The 20,089-nt window shown below is 44.5% G+C and overlaps 1 protein-coding gene, 2 non-coding genes and 1 pseudogene across 5 annotated transcripts; 1 reads left to right on the top strand and 3 right to left on the bottom strand.

Moving 5' to 3' along the window:
• Window positions 1-966: 966 nt before the first annotated feature.
• RPL39 (ribosomal protein L39) lies at window positions 967-10,049 on the bottom strand. Of its 3 annotated transcripts, XM_065916272.1 has the most exons (4): window positions 9,792-10,049; window positions 8,097-8,200; window positions 1,313-1,431; window positions 967-1,207 (listed from the first exon to the last, which is right to left on the bottom strand). In XM_065916272.1, exons 1-3 carry the CDS (start codon window positions 9,939-9,941, stop codon window positions 1,326-1,328), a joined length of 360 nt encoding a protein of 119 aa, XP_065772344.1. In that variant the 5' UTR covers window positions 9,942-10,049; the 3' UTR covers window positions 967-1,207; window positions 1,313-1,325. The 3 variants fall into 3 exon arrangements, with proteins under 3 accessions (XP_065772344.1, XP_065772346.1, XP_065772345.1); XM_065916274.1 differs by lacking the exon at window positions 1,313-1,431 and having other exon boundaries at window positions 9,792-10,047; XM_065916273.1 differs by lacking the exons at window positions 967-1,207; window positions 1,313-1,431 and adding an exon at window positions 6,510-6,719 and having other exon boundaries at window positions 9,792-9,962.
• LOC136154952 (small nucleolar RNA SNORA69) lies at window positions 7,165-7,298 on the bottom strand. Its single transcript, XR_010660647.1, has one exon. It is a non-coding gene; the product is annotated as a small nucleolar RNA SNORA69 (small nucleolar RNA).
• Window positions 10,050-13,720: 3,671 nt separating the features above from the next.
• Window positions 13,721-13,793, top strand: TRNAG-CCC (transfer RNA glycine (anticodon CCC)). The gene has a single exon. It is a non-coding gene; the product is annotated as a tRNA-Gly (tRNA).
• Window positions 13,794-15,502: 1,709 nt separating this feature from the next.
• Window positions 15,503-19,251, bottom strand: LOC136154714 (vasculin-like protein 1 pseudogene; annotated as a pseudogene).
• Window positions 19,252-20,089: the final 838 nt, after the last annotated feature.

Raw genomic sequence — 20,089 nt, 5'->3', positions numbered from 1 at the left:
TAAGTTAACAAGTCTTAGAGCAGCTTATTTTTTATCCATTCACTTTCAGTTTTCAGTTTGCACTTGAATGTCTACACCAGTGTCAGCTTTCTGTTATTTCCTGCTGAAACAGATATTGTCCATTCCCTCCCCAATCTGGTCAAAAAATAAAAGAGGAAGGAGGGGGGCAGGGAGGGAGGACAGAAACAAGGAAGAATGGATGGAAGGGAGGAAGGAACGAAAAAGAAAAAAAGAAGAAAAAATATTGGTTATAGGTTTATACCAGGAGGGGGCTTCTGCCTGCAATGAGGGAGACCCGGGTTAAATCCCTGGGCTGGCAAGATCCCTTGGAGAAGGGAATGGTTACCCACCCCAGTATCTTGCCTGAAGAATCCCATGGACAGAGGAGCCTGGCAGGCTACAGTCCATGAGACTGCAAAGAGTAGGACATGACTGAGCGACTAAAACCAACTAACTTACACCAGAAACTCTCAAACATGATTGCTACCATTTACTAAGTCTGGCAATAGACTAGACACTTTGGACATGTCATCTCATGTAATTCTCACAGCAAGTCTGTGGCGCAGTATTATTCACTTCTATTTTATACATGCTCAAGGAGCTTAAGTAACTCCCCTAAAGTAGTGAATGAAATGTACATGATATAAACCCAGACCTGCCCAGCTGCAATGCTCTGTGAGCTTTCCCTGTCACTGGGCAGTCTCCATGCAATTAACCAAAGCAGGACCCAGAGGGTTGTGAAAAAAACCAGCAAACAGTACATTTCCTCTGCCAACAAATGGGAAACCAACAAGAGTAGTCACTGCTTTAACGTAGTTGTTTATGATGCAGACATCATTGGTGGAGCTCGACAGTTTTTGGTGATTTATAAATATACCAGGGACTCACTCGCCCATCAGAATGTCTCCTTGAGTGCTTTAAAGTGCATGCTTAATCAATCAATTTCACCCCTAGGATTAGGTTTATGGTTGGTCATTTTATTTTAAAATCAATGGTCTATTTTCAAATAGTTTGAGGTACAGAAAAGTTGCAAAAATATTACAGAAAGTTCCTATATACCTTGCATTAAGTTTCCCCTACAGTTATTTTCTTTTTTAAACATTTTTTATTCCAGCGACTTCCTTGGCAATCCAGTGGTTAAGACTCCATGCTTCCACTGCAGGGGGCTCAGGTCTGATCTCTGGACCGGGAACTAAGATCCTGCATGCTGTACAGCGTGACCAAAAATTAGACAAAAAATTTTGATTACAACCACAATAACAAATTGACAACAACATTAAGTTACCTCTACCCTTTGCTGTTTGGAACCCACCCAAATAAGTGACTCAGAGAACTCTCAGAAAGAGGTGCCAGGGTGTGCGGAAGGCAGTTACAAAGGTTTCTGCAGAACAAGCAGCTCCAAACAAGAACCTGGGACTCGTCCCTGAGTGTCTGGAAAGAAGAAACATTAGACTCTGCTTGAACTCCTTGCAATTCAAACCGAAGAATTTGGTCTCAGGTCAAAAGAGTATGTCTTTTTCAAATCCCACAGCTCAGAGATTTATCTAATACGTTTCAGGATTATCCCTGGTGTCCTTGACATGTCATCTTTCCTGTGTCTCAGTATTCTTGGAAGCCTCTGAAAATACCCACAGAAAAGAGCAAACTTAAAGAATCTGGGTGGTGGTGACACAATTGAGTTCACCCTGTGAAAATTCATCGAGGTACACACTTAGGGAAAAGGCACTTTTCTGTGTATATGTTGCATTTCAAGAGGATTTTTAAAAATGGCCTGTAATTCCAGTATTGATAGTAGTGGGAGTTTTGGTGTTTTGTTAAGAGGAGTTGTTAAGTTTGAAACTTTCTCTTTTTCTTTGCTTCTTCTAGAAAATGCCTCTGGCCTACCTGGCCTGTGCTGTTGGTGTTGGCTTTCTTGGTGCATTTTTTCTATCATTTCTCTCACTCAAAGATAGGCATCTTTGTCTTTATGAAACATTTCTAAAACATCTGTATTATCAGCTCTGCTGGAATCTAAATTATTCAAATTGATCTGGAGAACACAGTTCCATTTAGGATCAGGGTTAGACATGAGTCCTGTCCCGCTGCTTCTAAGCAGCTGCAGGTGGCCTCATCAGTGACCAGAATTCAAGGGATGGCATCGGCCCCGCAGTATGGTGACAAGGTACCTGAACAGAGGGTGAGTGCTGGGAAGTTCTCACCTTTCCCTACTAGTTATGTCTGAGCTTTCATGATGTGCCTGTCTCCAACTTTTCCCCTAGCACCTTAAACCCCAGTTGCCTAGCTACCATGCATGCACGTGCACACACACCGCTGGCCTCTTTGTGAACCTGGGTGAGGCCTTCCCAACTCCCCAGGCAAGTCATTCGTCCTTCACTCCTTGTAAACACACGTCAAGGCACACATTTTGTACTGCTCTTGCTCCCGTATGTGTCCCTCTCCTCATTCATTCAACAAATTTATTGAGTGCCTGCTTTCCTCACTCAACAAATGCATCTATTGGGCACTTCTGTTATGCCAGATGCTGGTACATAAAAGCAGTCAGCAATGAGCAAGACTGACCTCTCCTTGTAGAGCTCAGTCAAGTGAGGGAGACAGCCATCAATTAACTAACCACACATAGACCTTTACAGTTACAATCGGGACGGAAACTCACAGGGTGATTTAAGAGGTACTAAGCAGCAGGACCTGACTAGATTGAGGGGAGAGGGGCCGTGAGGGAAGGTCACCGCCTGAAGGTGCAAAGTAGCTTGAGACCTGAAGGATGAATGGGAGTTCACTGGGTGAAGGGGGAGAATGTTCCAAGTCAAGGGAATAACAGTGGGAAGGCTGAGGTTGGCTGAAGGGGTGCTTTGAGAGACCCAGAGGCAGTTGCGGCTGGATCCAACTTTGTGAGTGAAGAGAGGGTGGGAGCCACCCCTACTCCTTTGGGGCTATGTTAAGAGTGAGATTTATCCCAGGAGTAGTGTGAAGAGTTGGAGGGGGGAGTAGTGAGCCCAGCACATCTGTCTCAAGAAGCTGACTCTGGCTGGCTGCAGTGCTATTAAACCATGGTTTCTCAACTTCAGCACTATTGGCATCTTCAGCCATATAATTCTTTGTTGTGGGCTTCCCAGGTGGTGAAGTGGTGTAAGAGTCCGCCTGCCAATGTAGGAGACGCAGTTTGAACCCTGGGTGGGGAAGATCCCCTGGAGAAGGAAATGGCAACCAACTCCAGTCCAGTATTCTTGCCTGGAAAATTCCAGCCTGGCAAGCTACAGTCCATGGGGTCCAAAGAGTCAGACACGACTGAGTGCACGTGCACACACACACACACACACACACACACACACACACCTCTGTTGTAGAGGATTGTCCTATGGATGTAAGGATGTTTAGCAACATGTGTGCATGCTAAGTGACCTCAGTAGTGTCTGACTCTGCAGAATCCTTGGCTAAACATTCTCTTGCTGCCACTGGCAACTCCCTTCCCCCCATTTTTTGCAAGCAAATGTCCCCAGACAGTGCCAAACATCCCCTGGGGGGGAAAGTTGCTCCCAATGAAGAAGGATCGATTCGTTTTCTCTGAGGGTTTGCCACCTTCCCTTCCTGCATTCCTAGACGGGCATATGTGACATGCACAGGCATAGGCTCACAGCACGCTCTTTTGACTGCAATACCCAGCAGGTCATACTTGCGTCTGGCTCTTCAAATACTCATTGTACATAAGCTAGGGCTTCATGTTTGCTTCTCTGGGCTAAAATACCCTCAGGGAAGTGTAAATGGTTAATATTTCACCCTGTTCTTTCCAAGAAAAATCTATTCCCTGTTCAACCTGGTTCTCATTGACATTCCTGCTGAGAGCAGTCACCTGCCAACATAAGTTACTCAAACTGTTACCGACTATTAGCAGGAATGAGAATTGTGTATTTTTTTTTTTTTTAACCCTGGTCACCACAATGAAAACGCCAAGTCCTAACCACTGGACTGCCAGGGAATTTGCTTTAAAAAAAAATTGTATTTTTTTGTTTGAGAACTGTTTCACTTTTTTTTATCTGTAAAATGGGAGGTTTATCTGGTATAACTAATCCTTTACAGACATTATCATTCAATCCTTCAAGTGCAAGTTGCTCAGTTGCGTCCGACTCTTTGCGACCCCATGGACTTTACAGTCCATGGAATTCTCCAGGCCAGAATACTGGAGTGGGTAGACTTTCTCTTCTACAGCGTAGTTTCCCAACCCAGAAATCGAACCCAGGTCTCCCCAATTGCAGGCAGATTCTTTACCAGCTGAGCTACCAGGGAAGCCCAAGAATACTGGGGTGGGTAGCCTATCCCTTCTCCGGTCAATCTCTGGTTCAGGAACAGAGTTGGGGTTCAACTGGAGGCAAGTGTAAGGCCCAGGATTTTAGCTAAGTCACCCTATTCCTTTCTTTCCAAGTCCTCAAGGGATTACTCTACTCCAAATGCAAATCCTGGAAATAGAAGGGAACAGGTATCTATCTAAAGGCTGATATTGAGCATCAATTCCACACCAGATCTGCTTGATTCCCCCATGCCAACCTGCCCCTTCCCACCATCTTCAGTCCCTGTGTCTTATTTTTGCTTTATCCAGGCTTCCCAGGTGACTCAGTGGTAAAGAATCCACCTGCTAAAGCAGGAGACACAGGTTTGATCTCTGGGTCAGGAAGATCCCCTGGAGTAGGGAGTGACAACCCACTGCAGTATTCTTGCCTGGGAAATCCCTTGGACAGAGAAGTCTCGTGGGCTACAGTTCATGGGGTCCCAAGAGTCAGACTGATTGACTGAGCATGAGTACAGCCCACACCAAAACTTTTAACTCTGCTCACTCCCCTTTCTTCTCCCTTTTCCCAGTCATTCAATCAACTGCTTCTGTGCATTATTAACTTCATCCTCAAAGCCCTTTGAGGGAGGTCCCATTGGCCCCATGTTGCAGATGACACTGAGGCTCATAGCTGGTGCACCAACAGAACTGGAAGGCTGACTCTGTGGTCCTGTTCCTCCAGACTGCCAACTCTTGGCCATGACTCTGCTGCTGCCTGCTTCTTAGTAGGCCATCATGAGATGGGCAGCATCACCACGGGGTTGACTCTTTTCAAAAGCTGATCTTACACTTCACCTCTTAAAGGTAAATGTTATGTCCTACACGTCTCAAAGCTCCTATTCTTCCCTTCAGGAAATAAGGGATCCAGTTCATAGAACAAATACTGGGAGCCTGGCACTGCATTTCATGGGGTCGCAGAGTCCCGTATGACTTATTGACTAAACAAGGCGGTGTGGAGTCACTGGATCCAGGACCTGTCCCACCCCAGGCTCAAAAGAAACCCCTTTTACACGGCCAACCAATCCACCCAAAATGTCTATCATTTTCTCTTTCAATTTTAACCCTCCTTTTTAAGGTCTTTAGAGAAAGCTCCCTCTGCCATGCGACCTTAGCTTTTTCATAAATTCCCGGGGCTCAGGAATTCCCACCTACTCTGAATGGTAAGACTGAGGTATCCCTAAAGACTCCAAATGGCTAGGAATTTCCACGACTGTCAATTGTTATCAAGTCCCTCTGCCTTGCTGTTCACAGTGGCAGCTGTCTTTGAATATAAAGCAGAGACTGATGCACTAAGAGGAAATATTTGAAATCTGGGATTCGTAAACTAGAAAATGTGCTTCCAAGATCTGTTGGTAGTGCCCACGTTCCTAGGCTGGTTATTTGGCAGCCATTCTAAAAACTTCTGGTGAGCAGTGGTCTTTGTGGTCATGTGGTCTTAGTGTGGTTACAAGTCAGGGACCCCTTGGCTGTGTATGGCCCCTACCCCCATTTGCTGCACTGACAGCTCCTGTCACTTGTTTTCTTGGCTTGCTCCAGCACAGGCTCTGTACAAACTGGGTAGGTAGATAACACCAAACAGGATCCCCCTTGCCCTGCTGCAGTCCCAACCTAACTCCACAGGTAACTAGAGCATTTTGGCTCCCTCCAGTGATTAAAGAATCTGCCTGCCAATGCAGGAGATCCTTGGGTGGGGAAGATCCCCTGGAGTGGGAAATGGTAACCCTATTATTCTTGCCTGCAAAATCCCATGGACAGAGGCACCTGGGGTCCAAAGAGTCAGACACGACTGAGTAATTGGGCATGCATCTTTCCCAGACATTAGCTATGGCCCATGTACTGGCCTATTACTAGCCTAACATACATTTGTCTATCCATCCATTGGTTAATCCCAAGTACCTAGGAATAATGCCTGGCAGGTAAACTTGAATTTATTAAATGTCAAAAATATTTGATTTTTTTCAACCATTTAAAAATGCAGAACTTTAGTTCATAGACCATACAAAAACAGGTGGGAGACCAGATGGCCAAACCCTGATTCACATCATAGAATAGCATATAAACATGCTTTTTATGGGACTTTCCTAGCAGCCAAGTGGGTTCAATCCCTGGTTGGGGAACTAAGATCCTGCATGTCTTGTGGCAAGGCATCCCCCCCCCCCACAACAGTTTATTTTAAAAAGGTGCTGCGTTCAGGTACAAGGATGACACATATTTATTACTGGTCTCAGACTGATTGTGAGGAAATAAGAAACATCAAGAGCCAAGCATTACAGTAGTGATGTTCTCACTGTGATACGGCTGCTTAAATAAGTGATCTTAATATGTGTGCCATGTTTTATGTGAGGCTTCTTATAGACCCAGCTTGGTTCTTCTCCAATGTCTTCTCTTGGAGTTGTACCTACACAGAAGGAAATACCAAGTTACAAAGGCAGTCTGACCTCAAATTAGTTGCTCTTACTCACCAGAAACTTTGCCTTAAAAGTACCATAAAAAAAATCTTTGAAAGCAAAGGGTTCCATTTTCCCTTCTTTAGCAAGTTTGGAGTTCTTTTTGGAGAGTAAAAAATGATTTGCTAGATGTGTTAAAGAACTAGTCAAATCAATTTTTTACCTCTCAAAATGACTCCAGGCTAAGGAAAACACACTCGTTCTTTACTGGGAGTAAGTAGTAGAGAAGCTCACTTACTTTTGATTCAACAGACGTGGAGCAGACCCAGACAGAGATATATAACCCCAACTACTACACTAGATCAAACCAGTCATTCTACATAATAGGTTACATGTACATAAAAGCTCTCGCATAATGTTAATACATTAACATCCTCTGTTACTTCAAAGGCCATCAACTGTTTATGTCAATCTGTCATGATTTTACCCCCATAAATGGCAAAATCAAAAAACGATCAACACAGATTTTCTTTCAGCAGGATAATGTCAGTACTTCCACAAAAGAAAGCACTGTAATTGCAACCTGCTTTCATTGCATTTTAAAAGTTAGACCACAGAGCAAAAGACCAGCATCTTATAATTGCAGGTACCCTCTACTGAGCTACACAGAACTTTACATACATTTCTTTCATTTCTCACAACTACAAAGGCAGGTCCTACCATCACTGGATGGGATACAATAAACCAAAGGTTGCAATTAATTGGCCTATAAAGCTACAGTGAGTGATTCCCACATACATTTCCACTTCTATTTGCCATACAACCCAATCAGACTTCTACACTAGCTTCACAATCTTGCACTCCTGAGCTTCAGTGTTTTTCCTGGCAAGGACTCACTTGCTAGGCCCACCCTACAGTGTCAGCTTAAAAATGCTTTGAAAATACTTTGGTTGAAAGGCACGCAGGAGAGTCTTAGATCCAGCTTTGTTTAGCGTTAACCTAGATGACCCTAGAGGTCCTTTGGAGAAATTCTAGTAATGTCTTTCTCCTAAAACCATCAGCTCAATTCTGTGGGGAAAAGCAAATCTTTCAATCTTCAGAAAAAATAAACACTTTCTGATATTCCCACTGGGATGTGTAATGAGACAGCCACCTTATGTTCTGGCTCAGAGGGAAAGCAACCAGGAAATTTACAAATATTGGAGGAGTGTCTGCCCCTAAGCCCAGCTGTGGGCTGACTGCTGTTCAGAAACCCAGAAGCACATTTAAAAAAAAGAATTTCAGAATGGTGGCACAAGATTAAAATTAAACTGCGTATAACTTTCAACTGTGCACTCAAAGAAATCCTAAATTTAACAAAACACATGAGTGGGGGAGTGTGTCCTTACCTAATTTTATTGCCAGTTTTCATTCGAATCCATTGAGGAATGGGACGATTCTGTTTTTGCTTCTTGGCCAGGAATCGCTTGATCCTGAAAGTCTTGTGAGAAGACTGGGAGGGAAATGCAATCAATTTAACAGCAATACCAGAACTTATTAAAAAATTAGGAACTCTCTAAATCCAACAAATATTCAAATGCTTAACATATGCCCAAAACCCTTCTCAATGCTAAACCCATCACTGCCCCTTGCTTTTGTTCCTCACTTCTCCCGGGGCAGATACAAGGCTAGACACAGATACTGGAACACAGTCTTCCCTGCTGTCACCCTAGGACTGAGAGGACCACATCACTGAAGGCTGGGACTAGAGCACATGGTTTTCACGAACAACTACTTGCAAGTCAACCAGTCTCAGTGCCCTGTTTTGTACACCAGGGTACTGGAAATCCCCTGGCGGGCCAATGGTTAGGGAATCTGTGCTTATACTGCAGGGGCCCAGCTTCCATCCCTGGTCCGGGAACTAAGATTCCCGCAAGCCACGCGGTGCGTTCAAAAAAAAAGAAACCACCACCTTACACAAAGTCCCTGACATTTGGCAGATCTGTTCCAGCTCACCGACCATCTTGGTATTAAATTAACTCTATTTAAAATGTCACTTTCCCAAGTTCCCGCTCTTTTTGGCTTTCATAAACAACTTGGGTCATCTAGTTAGTGTTAGTCGCTCAGTCGTGTCCGACTCTTTGCGACCCCATGGACTGCAGCCCACCAGGCTCCTCTGTCCATGAGATTTTCCAGGCAAGGATACTGGAGTGGGTTGCCGCTTCCTTCTCCATGGGTCATCTAATCTAACCCCAAACACCTCCCTCCACGGTGTGCAGTAGAGTCCAGAGAAACGGCCTGAGTGCTGGTTTAAAATCTGACCCATGTGGCCCAACACACCCTTGCATAACAGGCGTTATTACAAAGAAGGAAAAGACTATACTCCTCTCTCCCAGTTCATAGCAGCAACTTTAAGTTTCTGTTAATAAAACCGTATAACACCAGATACCGCTCCTCTCCACACCTAAAAGCACATACAGTTAAAATTTTCCAAGGTACTATCACAGGAAAATACCAGTGAATGTCCGCACGCAGCTAGCATTTTACGAAGAGCGCCCGAATGACACACAGATTCACACATCACCCCTTGTTCCATGAGTTTTAACTGGGTAACGTTCAAGTTCCCGAACAAAGGGCTAAAGTATCCTATAATCTCATCAAGTGGAAGAATTCTGGCTCCCAAGTTAGTAAGTCTTCGAAAACCAGCAGTCCACATTCCCTTTTCGACGACCGAAACATCCCGCGTGGCACTGACAACAGCCCGAAGTCGGGCCACACTTTCTGTGGGCCCCCTCGACTTCTTGCCCCAGAAATACAGTTCGCTCTGGGAAAAACGGGAATCTCCGCCCGCCTGAGTAGCGGCCTGCAACAGAGAGCGCCCTCTCGGACCTTGCGAGGCCGACAAAGCCCGCCCCTCCCTAGGTGCTAGCTCACTCCTTTCCCGCCAGGCCCTCGGGTTGGAGCCGAGGCCAAACTCCCATCTCCCCTGGAAAAGGTCTTAAAAAGGGTCCCACACTTCGACGCAGCCCGCGGCACCGGGGAGCTAGCGGAGATCTCAGGTCTCGGAAAGCCACCCCGGAACCGATGGTAATGGATGCACTTACCATGGTGCGGACAGATCTCAACCGCACATAGGATGGCGGAGAAGAGAAAAGAGGAGGAAGTGAGCGGAAGGACGTGTTTAGAAGGCGCCTCCGGGGGCGGGGCTTGGGGCGGTCAAGCTGTGCGTCAATCAACGCCCCCTGGCGGCCCATCTCTGCGCACGCTCCCGTTAGACTGTGGGAAACAGCGCTTGTTCGTGCGAAATAGAATTTGCTATGTTTCAGCTCCGTAACTGGGTTCCTTAGGAGCCTGTTAGTGTGCCAGGGGCACGTTGTGTCATGGGTGATGCAGACGGTCCATGATAAATGCCAAGGCAGAAACCCTTTCGAAGGCGGGAGAAGCAAGGGGGGCGGGGCTATCTCCAAAGAGGGCGGGGGAGACGTCTTGTTCCAGCGCTAGGTTCTTCGGTCCTCGGCTAGGGAGTGAGCACGCGAAGGGGCGCGGGCGGGGGCGCGAACGCCCAACCAGGGAGGGCCAGGCCGGATTTGCACCCACACCTGCTTCTCTGCGGGGCTACCCTGACGGTTAAGTGGCAAAGAACACCCCTGCCAATACAGGAGATGAGGGTTTGATCCCTGCGTGGGGAAGATCCGTTGGAGAAGGAAATGACAACCCACTCCAGTATTCTTGCCTGGAACATCCCGTGGACAGGGGAGCCTGGCAGGCTGCAGTCCCTGGGGTTGCACGGAGTCGTGTTAGCGACTAAGCAACAGTTCTTCCTTGGCAGTCGCTTCTCGTACCGTCGGGTGTGCCCTGCAGGATGGGAAGGTACAGTGGTGTTGGCAGTGGGGCTTTAGTCTAGGCAAGAGGCTACCAAGCAAGGTTTTTTTGTTTGTTTCCCTTCTAGTTTTATTGAGATATAAATGACATATAGCCTTGTATAACCAATCAATGTTTTACACTAGGCAGACTACTTACCACTGCATGACCACGGCCCCAGTCAAAGTTCTAAACTGAGAAAGTTCTGGACAAAACGTTTCCTCGACTGTTAGAAAGCTCAGACTGAATTTGTAACTCACCTTTGGCAAGATGTATAAGAATTAGTGGCACACATTTTGGATGTTAATGTTCCCCGTTTTCTTCTTTTTCTTCTCCCCATTTAAAAACAAAGACCTCTATCTTTTCAGTCACTTCAAGCATTTTTACAGTAATACATTTAGGTAAGGGTTTTTTACCTAGAGTCCACAAGTGTTAGTCACTCAGTCGTGTCTGACTCTTTGGACTGTAGCCTGCTAGGCGCCTCTGTCCATGGGATTCTCCAGGCAAGAATACTGGAATGGGTTGCCATTCCCTCCTCCAGGGAATCTTCCCTACCTAGGGATCAAACCTGGGTCTACTGCATTGAAGGCAGATTCTTTACCATCTGAGCCACCAGGAAAGGGTCAATGTATAGGATTCACAGGGTACATGAATGTGGATGGAAATTTTAAAAATCACAACTTCCTTCTCATCAAACTCTGAAGTGTAGTGCATTATTTACAAATGTAGGCAACGAATTACAGTGACATTGGCAGTACCTGTGACTTGGTCACCAATAGCAATCAAAGATGGTTTCATATCACATTGCAGTTGATGCAGATGTCTCAAAATGTCATTTATATGCTCATCACTTTGAAATTATAGTAGCTATTAGACCCACAAGAATTCTATTAATCCTGTATATTGCTATAGTACACATTTCTTTCAGGAAATATTTTGATAGCTCTATTGCAGTGCAATTGGTTTTCTTGTCATCCAATGTACTTTGTTTTATGCATTTAAAAACATTCTGAAAATAACTCCATAAACTTCATCAGACTGCCAAATGGTTGCATGGCACAAAACTTGTTATGAATCCCTGGACTGGGGTATAGTGACAGATGATAGAACAAACAAACTAGGTAAGAGGCTTTGGAAATAGTTTCAATAAGAAGGATGGGGGCACAAAGTAGTAGGGTAGTCCCCATGACATTGAATAAGAAGAACCAGACCAGGGGGCTTCCCTGATGGTCCAGTGGTTAAGAATCCACCTTCCAATGCAGAGGATGTGGGTTCCATCCCTGTTCAGGGAACTGGGATCCCACGTACAAAGGGGCAACTGAGTCTGCACACCACAACTAGAGAGCCCCCCTCATGACAACTACTGAGTCTGCAAGCTCTAGAGCCCGTACTCCACGACAAGAGAAGCCCTGAGTACTGCAACTGGAGAAAGCCCAAGTTCCGAATCAAAGAGCCTGGGGGTGGTAATGAGGACCCAGTGCAGCCAAAAAGAAGAAGAAGTAACAAGATCAAGAGATGATTCTGACATAACATTAACAGGACTTAGTGCCAGGTCTCTGCCTTGGGCCATGGGATGCTAGAATACAGAAATGGTAGAAAGCTTGAGCCCAATTTAGTAGTTACTGGGGTCAAGCAGCGTGGCTTGCTGGATCTTAGTTGCCTGACCAGGGGTTGAACCTATGCCTCCTGCAGTGGAACCATACAGTCCTAACCACTGGGCCACCAGGGAATACCTAAATAATTATGGATCTTTTTTAAAAATTTTATTTGTTATTTATTTTTGGCTGTACTGGGTCTTTTTTTTTTTTTTTTTAATTTTTTTATTTTTCAGTGGGTTTTGTTATACATTGATGTGAATCAGCCATAGTGTACTGGGTCTTTGTTGCTGCACCGGCTTTTCTCTAGTTGTGGCGAGTGGGAACTCCTCTCTAGTTGCACTGTGCGGGCCTCTCATTGCAGTGGCTTCTCTTGTTGTGGAGCGTGGGCTCTAGAGCACTTGGGCTTAAGTAGTTGTGGCTCATAAGCTCAGTAGTTGCAACTCCTGGACTTCAGAATACAGGCTCAATAGTTCTGTCCCACAGGCTTGGTTGCCCCAGGGCATGTGGAATCTTACCGGATAGGGGATTGAACCCGTGTTTCCTGTGTTGGCAGCTGGATTCTTTACCACTGAGCCACCAGCGAAAGCCTAACTTCACTTTTTAACAGCAGAAGTTTAGTGACTTTAATCCCACTTAGTGTTTAGGTTCAGACCCTCATCCAAATTTACATTTGATTCAAGTGAGGCTTCTTACCTTGGATTTTTATTATTTATTTAAGAGCCAGTATTTTATTTTTGGCGGCCAGAAGGAGCAACAGATAAGCCTTTAATAGATGAATTTTCATTGTCATCATCATCATCATAGCTACCATTTCCTCAGGTTTAGAGTGTGACTGACACTGTGCTAAGAGCTTATATAAATCATCCTTTTAATTCTTACAGCTTCATCGGGCACTTGTTCTGCCTGGTTTTCCTTCTACCTTGCATGCAACCCTTTCTGAGTTTCTTTTGAAGATTCTTCCTTATCTCACTTCCTTATCTCTCTCTCTCTCTCTCTTTTTTAAACATTGTAGAGCCCTGAGGTTCAGATTTGGATTTCTTCTATTTTCTATATACACTCTCTCCTTTGATGACCTTATCTAATATCACGGCTTTAAATACTCTCTTGGACTTCTTCCCTGGAAGTCCAGTAGTAAAGACTCTGCGCTTCCAATGCAGGGGGCATGGGTTCGATCCCTGGTCAGGGAACTGGGATCCCCCATGCTGCACAGTGCAGTCAAAAAATAAAAAGGAGTTGGTTTCTGGTAGATCATGGAGAGGAAGGCAGGAAGGAGAGACATTAAAGATGCAGGGAAACCCAGGTTTAATAGTGTGGGGGTCTCAGTGGACACAGTGGGCAGGCTGAAGAGCAGCAGGAAAGAAATTTGCCTTGAAAAGGACAACAGTCATTTCCCAAGTTAGGAGGGAAAAAAGATGGATGAAGAATTTGTTTTTGTAAATTCAATTTTGTTTTTTAATCATGTAAATATTTTCCATGGTTCCACTTACATTCTATATGGCCCTACATTTCCTCTCCTAGATGTTTCTCCAACAGAAAGATGAACAAATATGCATCAAGAAGTATGTACTGGGACTTCCCTGGTGGTCCAGTGGTTAAGACTCTGTGCTCCCAATGCAGGGGGCACAGGTTCGATCCCTGGTCAGGGAACTAAGGTTCCACATGTCATAGGGTGTGGCTTTAAAAAGTAAATATATGTATTTTTTAATTTGAAAAAAGGCATGTACTAAATTGTTTATGGCAAAATTATTTCTAACACAGGAAACTATCTATCTTCAACTGAACATGTAAAGTGTGGTATATTTACCAAGGGCTATTGTACAGCAGCAATTTTCAAAGTGTGATCCAGGGAACTCTGGGAGATCCTCAAGACCCTTTCAAAGGGCCTGCAGGGTCAAATTATTTTTATAATAATACAAAGAAGTCATCTTTTACTCTTGTCCTCTCACGGGTGTACTGTGGGGTTTCAGAGACTCGGTTCAGTTCAATTCAGTTCAATTGCTCAATCATGTCTGACTCTTTGCAACCCCATGGACTGCAGCATGCCTCCCTGTCCATCACCAACTCCCGGAGCTTGCTCAAACTCATGTCCATCGAGTCGGTGATGCCATCCAACCATCAAAGAGGCTACATGACTTGTAATGACTTCATTGCTCTGACAGACAATAGAATGTATGCTTGTGTGTTCTTGGGGTTTAAATATTTTTCAGTTTTAATTTCTAATTCAGTAAACATTGATAGGAATAATCCACACGAAGGCCCTTTGTGAAAGTGTTAGTCGCTCAGTCATGTCTGATTCTATGTGACCCCATGGACTCTAGCCCACCAGGTTCCTCTGCACATGGAATTCTCCAGGCAAGAATATTGGAGTGGGTTGTCATTTCCTTCTCCAGGAGATCTTCCCCATCCAGGGATCAAACCTGGGTCTCCTGCATTGGCAGGAGGATTCTTTATCATTTGAAACACCAGGGAAGCCCTAAAGGCCCTTTGGAGTCCTTAATATTTTTTTTCTGGTTTTATTACTGGTAGTTTATTGCACTGGAGAAGGAAATGGCAGCCCTGCAGAATCCCAGGGACGGTGAAGCCTGGTGGGCTGCCGTCTATGGGGTCGCACAGAGTCGGACACGACTGAAGCGACTTAGCAGCAGCAGCAGCAGTTTATTGCACATGTTTTTCTGCATCAAGAATGTATCTGCTAAAAGGAGAAACAGGTGTGTCTGAATTCGGATTTTCCTCAGACCTCTAAATCCACTCATCTAATTTTAAAGTAAATATACTTCTTATACAAGACAATCCAAACTGATGCAAAATATTTATTCCAAGTTAGTTATTTTATGCAGTAGTTTTCCCCCTCAACAGACTTGTGATAACTACATCTTTTAAATCTGTAAATAATGTTATCAAAATAATCTTTATCTTTGAAATCTCACAAGAATTTATATTTTACTATCCACCCTGAATATCAAGGCTGCAAGAATAACACAATATTTCCTATATCCAAATATTTTATAGCTGTACCCAGAAAGAAAAATAAAGGGGAAAAAAACACATATGCTTGGTTAAGGGCTAAGGTGACCCAAGCAGCCAGAAATAAAATATCCAAATTATTAGCATTAATTTAATACACTTATAACTTCAGTAGTCACTTTGGCATTGACAGTGATTGCTTGAGTAGAGGGGTGAGTGCCCCAAGGGCTGGTAGTAGAAGCTGTTGCTGCAAACCAGTGTCTCCTCCTCACTCAGGACTGCCAGCTCCCACCTGTGCATTGCCCCATATATACTTTGTGTATGTGTGTGTGTGTTAAAAATTCTTCCCACCACACAAAGTTCTCTCTATTAAGCAGATAGCAGGGAAGAACAACAACAAAAGCTAAAGAAGCCAATTGCTCACTCTCTCTTTGGGATATGATTATTTCCCTTGTGCCTGAAGTATTCAACAATAACATAGGAAAAGGAAAGAACAATTTCTTCTGTATAACCCCTAAACACACAAGCTGAGTTTACTGGGTCAGATTTAACTGTGAGCATTTATATGCCTTCTTTCAGGCATCATCATCAGATGTCTCACTGCTACTTGTCTCCATGGCCGAGTCCTCAAACTCTGTTCTGCAAGTGCTTCTCCTAGGGGAGAATAGGTTGGAACTTCGACTCTGTAAGAAGCTATTCTTTCCAAAGCCATTTCTTCTCAGCTGCTTTGTCTTCATGTGGAGCTCTCTGAGCTCATCCTCTGTGAAGGGAAGGCAATTCTCATCATTTTCAGGATACTCCTGCCATCCCATTGCTTTCAGTAACCTGTGCTCTGCTTCCAAAGAGTGAAAGAGGACCTTTCCTTCCTCAACTACAGGGAGAGCAAGACCATTCTGATGGCAGCCTTCCTCTTCATTTTCCTTTGGTTCAGGTGTGCTATTGTCCTTCAAATCTTCCAACTTCTCACACTCTCTGCTCTCTGAGAAGTCTCCATTCTGGTCATCCTTCAGAGTCTTCAGGAATTTGCTCTTCTTATCAGTAGTTCTGTGGGTCAACTTGGTCAGACGAGAGGAGCTGATCTCAATCAGAGGAATGGTGCTGGCGGGGCTTTCTTTGGGAGAGCTTAAAACTACACCACCAGCCAGTACTAGTGGTTTGGCAACAGGGATTGGACTGGTAAAAACAGACTTTCAGCTAGACGGAAAGGATCCTGATTTGTTTTCCAGTCTGTTAGCTTTCCATGCACTGGCCTTGGATGGAGGTGGTACAGGCTTAGGAACCAGGTTCTTATAGACACTTGGAACCATGGTTGACGATTTGTTTTCATTTACATGGTGAGATCCTGGTGAGGTGAATGCAGCAGAGAAGGCAGCAGCAGGATCTTCTCTGGAAAGTTTTTTGATGACTAGCATTTTCCAGGGCTGCTTGGCACTGGGTGGGTTTTCCCACACTCCAGAAGGAGTCCCAATAGGTCTGCATAGCTGATTCTGTTTGCCAGCTTCTGGATTCAAAGAAGGAAAGTCTTCCTCTTCAAACTGCAACTTTTCCACCTTCTTTCTTCTCTTCCCTGATATCTGTAGGTGGCTTTTCCTGAAAGGCAGCCTTTCTGGGAGTGGAAGCTGCCATTCCAGTGGCAATGGTTTCCTGTGCCACCCCTACTACGCTGGCTCATGCCATCATGACCTCGTGAAGAGCCATTCCAACCAGATAGGTTCCCTATGATTCCAGCATATGCTCCCTTAGAGACACCAGAGTCCACAGAATCATGGCGGAATAGGGAGGGCTGGTGCCAAGAACCTCCTGTTGTTCGAAGAGATCCATTGTTGAAAAAGCCATCAGAGGAATTATGTCTACGACGGCTTACTCCAAATCTACCATCTCCTTTGGGTAGGTGTTCTCCGTGTTTCTCGAAAGTCACTGTAGGTGACTTAGCTGACTGTGGTGTTGAGAAATTTAGCCAAGCAGGAACAAAGTCACGCTGCACTATTTAGGTCCAGTGTCTCTTTTTAACAAGGTGAGGCATCTGACCTCATGACCAGGATCCCAGAGTATAACCTCTGCGGTCCTGCTTCCTGAACTTCTTGAGTTGCCAGCTGGATTTTCATGAGGTTCTCTTGTTAAAAGGGTACTTAATTAGGCTGGCCGGCAGAATGCCTTGCGATGAAGCACAAAGAAGCCAGGCTCTGTGTGGATCAATCTCTCAGTCCCCTCAATTGCTAGTCTTAAATGATCTAGTTCCTGACATGTTTCCCAAAGGGGAAGGGGAAAGGGCAAAGGGAAGGGAAACATAAAAAGTATTTGTTACATTTAAAAAATGGGGGGAAGGGGAAAGAGCTATATCAATGTTCACCTTATTCAACTTCCTTGAGTGATGGCACTATGATGTTGCTTAAATAGATAATACATGGACATTTGCACAGTGAATGCAGATACTGTTCATAACAAGGTCATAGCTTAGAAAGACAGAATGACTTCTGTTTGGTCAAATAATGTCATTGAAGTGATAGATCAAAAATAAAACATTGAAGAGCTATAAAAAATTTTCTGAGTAGTCAACTCTAGTAGCAAAACATCCACATTACAAAGCCCTTAATTTACAAATCTCATTATTCTTACACAGCTGCTAAAAATAGTCTGCAGGTATGAGTTTATATGTCTTATCCTTCAAAATCTAAGGACATAAGAAACCTTGTTAAAAAGAAAAAAGACAGGAACTTGATATGCTTTTCCCTCCAAGAATAGCATCTTTCAAGGCAAATTTCTTGGTATAAAGCTCTCAAATGTTTTTTCTATTTCTTTGGTCTTCACTATTTATAAATTCACAGCAAAATTAAAACAAATAGAAAGGCAGGGTTTAAGAATAATCATGGAGAAAGTTCTAAAGTGAGGTTTTCTTTTCTTCAGTTTTCTGTACTTCGCTCATTCTGCCCCAAAGACTAAACTGAGTTAATGGAAGGTAATAAGAATCTTCTGCTTCAGTAGAGAAGTCACTTTGGGTCCATTTTTATCGTTATTCAATCATTTAAAAGGCCACAGGAATCTATCACAAGCAGTGGAGGGGCTACGGTTAGGGACCAGTCGCGGCATCTGAGGGTGCATCCCCAGTTTCCTGATCCGGCAGAGGGGGAGAGCCCACAACCTTAACAAAGGTCTTCCCATTTAATAATTTTTAAGTGTAAAGGGATCCTAAAGACTAAAATGTTTGTGAACCGCTCCTATGCAGCGAGAATAAGCAAACTACAGCTACCCACGATGGCATGGATGGATCTCACAAACATCCACTAATGTGGAACAAAGGAAGCCAGACACAGAAACATGCTTATTGTATGATTCCATTTTTGTCAAAAAACCAAAACTGGGCAAGACTAATCTGTGCCTTTAGAAGTCAGCATAGTGGTTGTCCTTGTGGGGGGAGGAGACACTGGTCACATTCTATTTTGTGATTTGGGTGCTAGTTCTATGGGTATGTTCCCTTTGTGAAAATTCATCTAGCTGAACACTTTGGGGTTCACAAAGGGGTATGTTCCCTTTGTGAAAATTCATCTAGCTGAACACATAAAGATACTTTTGCATGGGTCTAAAGACAAAACTATAGATGAAATGTAACTCGATCCCCTGCATTGGATTCGAGGAGTCTTTTTCATTTTTTCTTTTTTTTAATATTTATTATTTGGTACTTCCCTGGTGGTTAAGTGGCTAAGAATCCACCTTCCCATGCAGGGGATGTGGGTTCAATCCCTTGTTGGGGAACTAGGATCCCATATGGTGCAGAGCAACTAAGCCCTGCATGCCCACATGCCACAACTAAGACCCAATGCAGGCAAATGAATATTTTTTAATATTTATTATTTTTATTTGTTTGGATGCACTGGGTCTTAGTTGACTAAGCACGTGGATTCTTTTAGTTGCAGCATGCGAGATCTTAATTGCGGCATGTGGGATCTAGTTCCCGGATCAGGGATCAAAACTGAGTCCCCTGCATTGGGAGCATGGGGTCTTAGCCACTGGACCACCAGGGAAGTCCTTTTTTTCTTTCTTTATTGCCTAACTCCCTACTCTAGAATGTAAATTTCATGAGGTCATAGATTATGTATTTTGTTCATTGCTGTTTTCCCTGAGCCTAGAATAGTGCCTTACACATGGTAGGTGCTCAGTAAATATTTGATGAATGAATGACCTTGGTTTGGTGGTTTTGTCACTAAGTTGTGTCTGACTCTTGCCACCCCATGGACTGTAGCCCTCCAGGCTCCTCTGTCCATGGGATTCTCCAGGCAAGCATACTGGAGTGGGTTGCCATTTCCTTCTCCTAGGGGATCTTCCTGACCCAGGAATTGAACCCAGGTCTTCTGCATTGCAGGCAGATTCTTTATCAACTGAGTTACAAGGGAAGCTTAATGAATGCCTGAATGAACTCAAATACCTCAGACAGACAAAACAGAACATGCCCCTCAGGGCAGTGGACAGCTTCAGTGTTTGACCTGGACACTTCTTGTTTGAGGAACCCCTAAAGCACTTCTGCCTAGCCAAGAGCGTTCCTCAGAGTAGAGCTTCAAAAGGAGTGGAAACAAGGAGACACACAGGGGCCACTGATGCAAGTCCCAGCACAACCATGCGCTCTTTTATTGCAGTGTCCCCCAGCCTCTCCCACCCATTCCTTGCAGACTTAGCTCCTGGCTCACTGCTGCTCTCTCCAGCACTGTTCCTTGTCATGATTCCAGGTGAATTCAGCATCCACTTGTAGCCTCTTGTTCCTTTGCCCTGCCTTCAACGTTACAACGATCCCACTCTCTGCTCTCCTTGCAGCTAACTTCCTGTAGGACCCCAGTACTGATGATGCTCCCACCTCACCAGGACCACCCAGCTACTACACCCTTTCCCTATTCCCTCCACTGCCCCACCATGTCTCCTCTTCCCTCCTTATTTCACTTAAATTGTATCAGCCACTCACTTGTCCACACCCTGCCCTTTTTTGTACTTGC

Source organism: Muntiacus reevesi, chromosome X, assembly GCF_963930625.1.
Source record: "Muntiacus reevesi chromosome X, mMunRee1.1, whole genome shotgun sequence".
Taxonomy (NCBI): Eukaryota; Metazoa; Chordata; class Mammalia; order Artiodactyla; family Cervidae; genus Muntiacus; species Muntiacus reevesi.
Note: the sequence above shows the minus strand (reverse complement) of the source record. Positions and strands in the feature narration are given on the sequence as shown.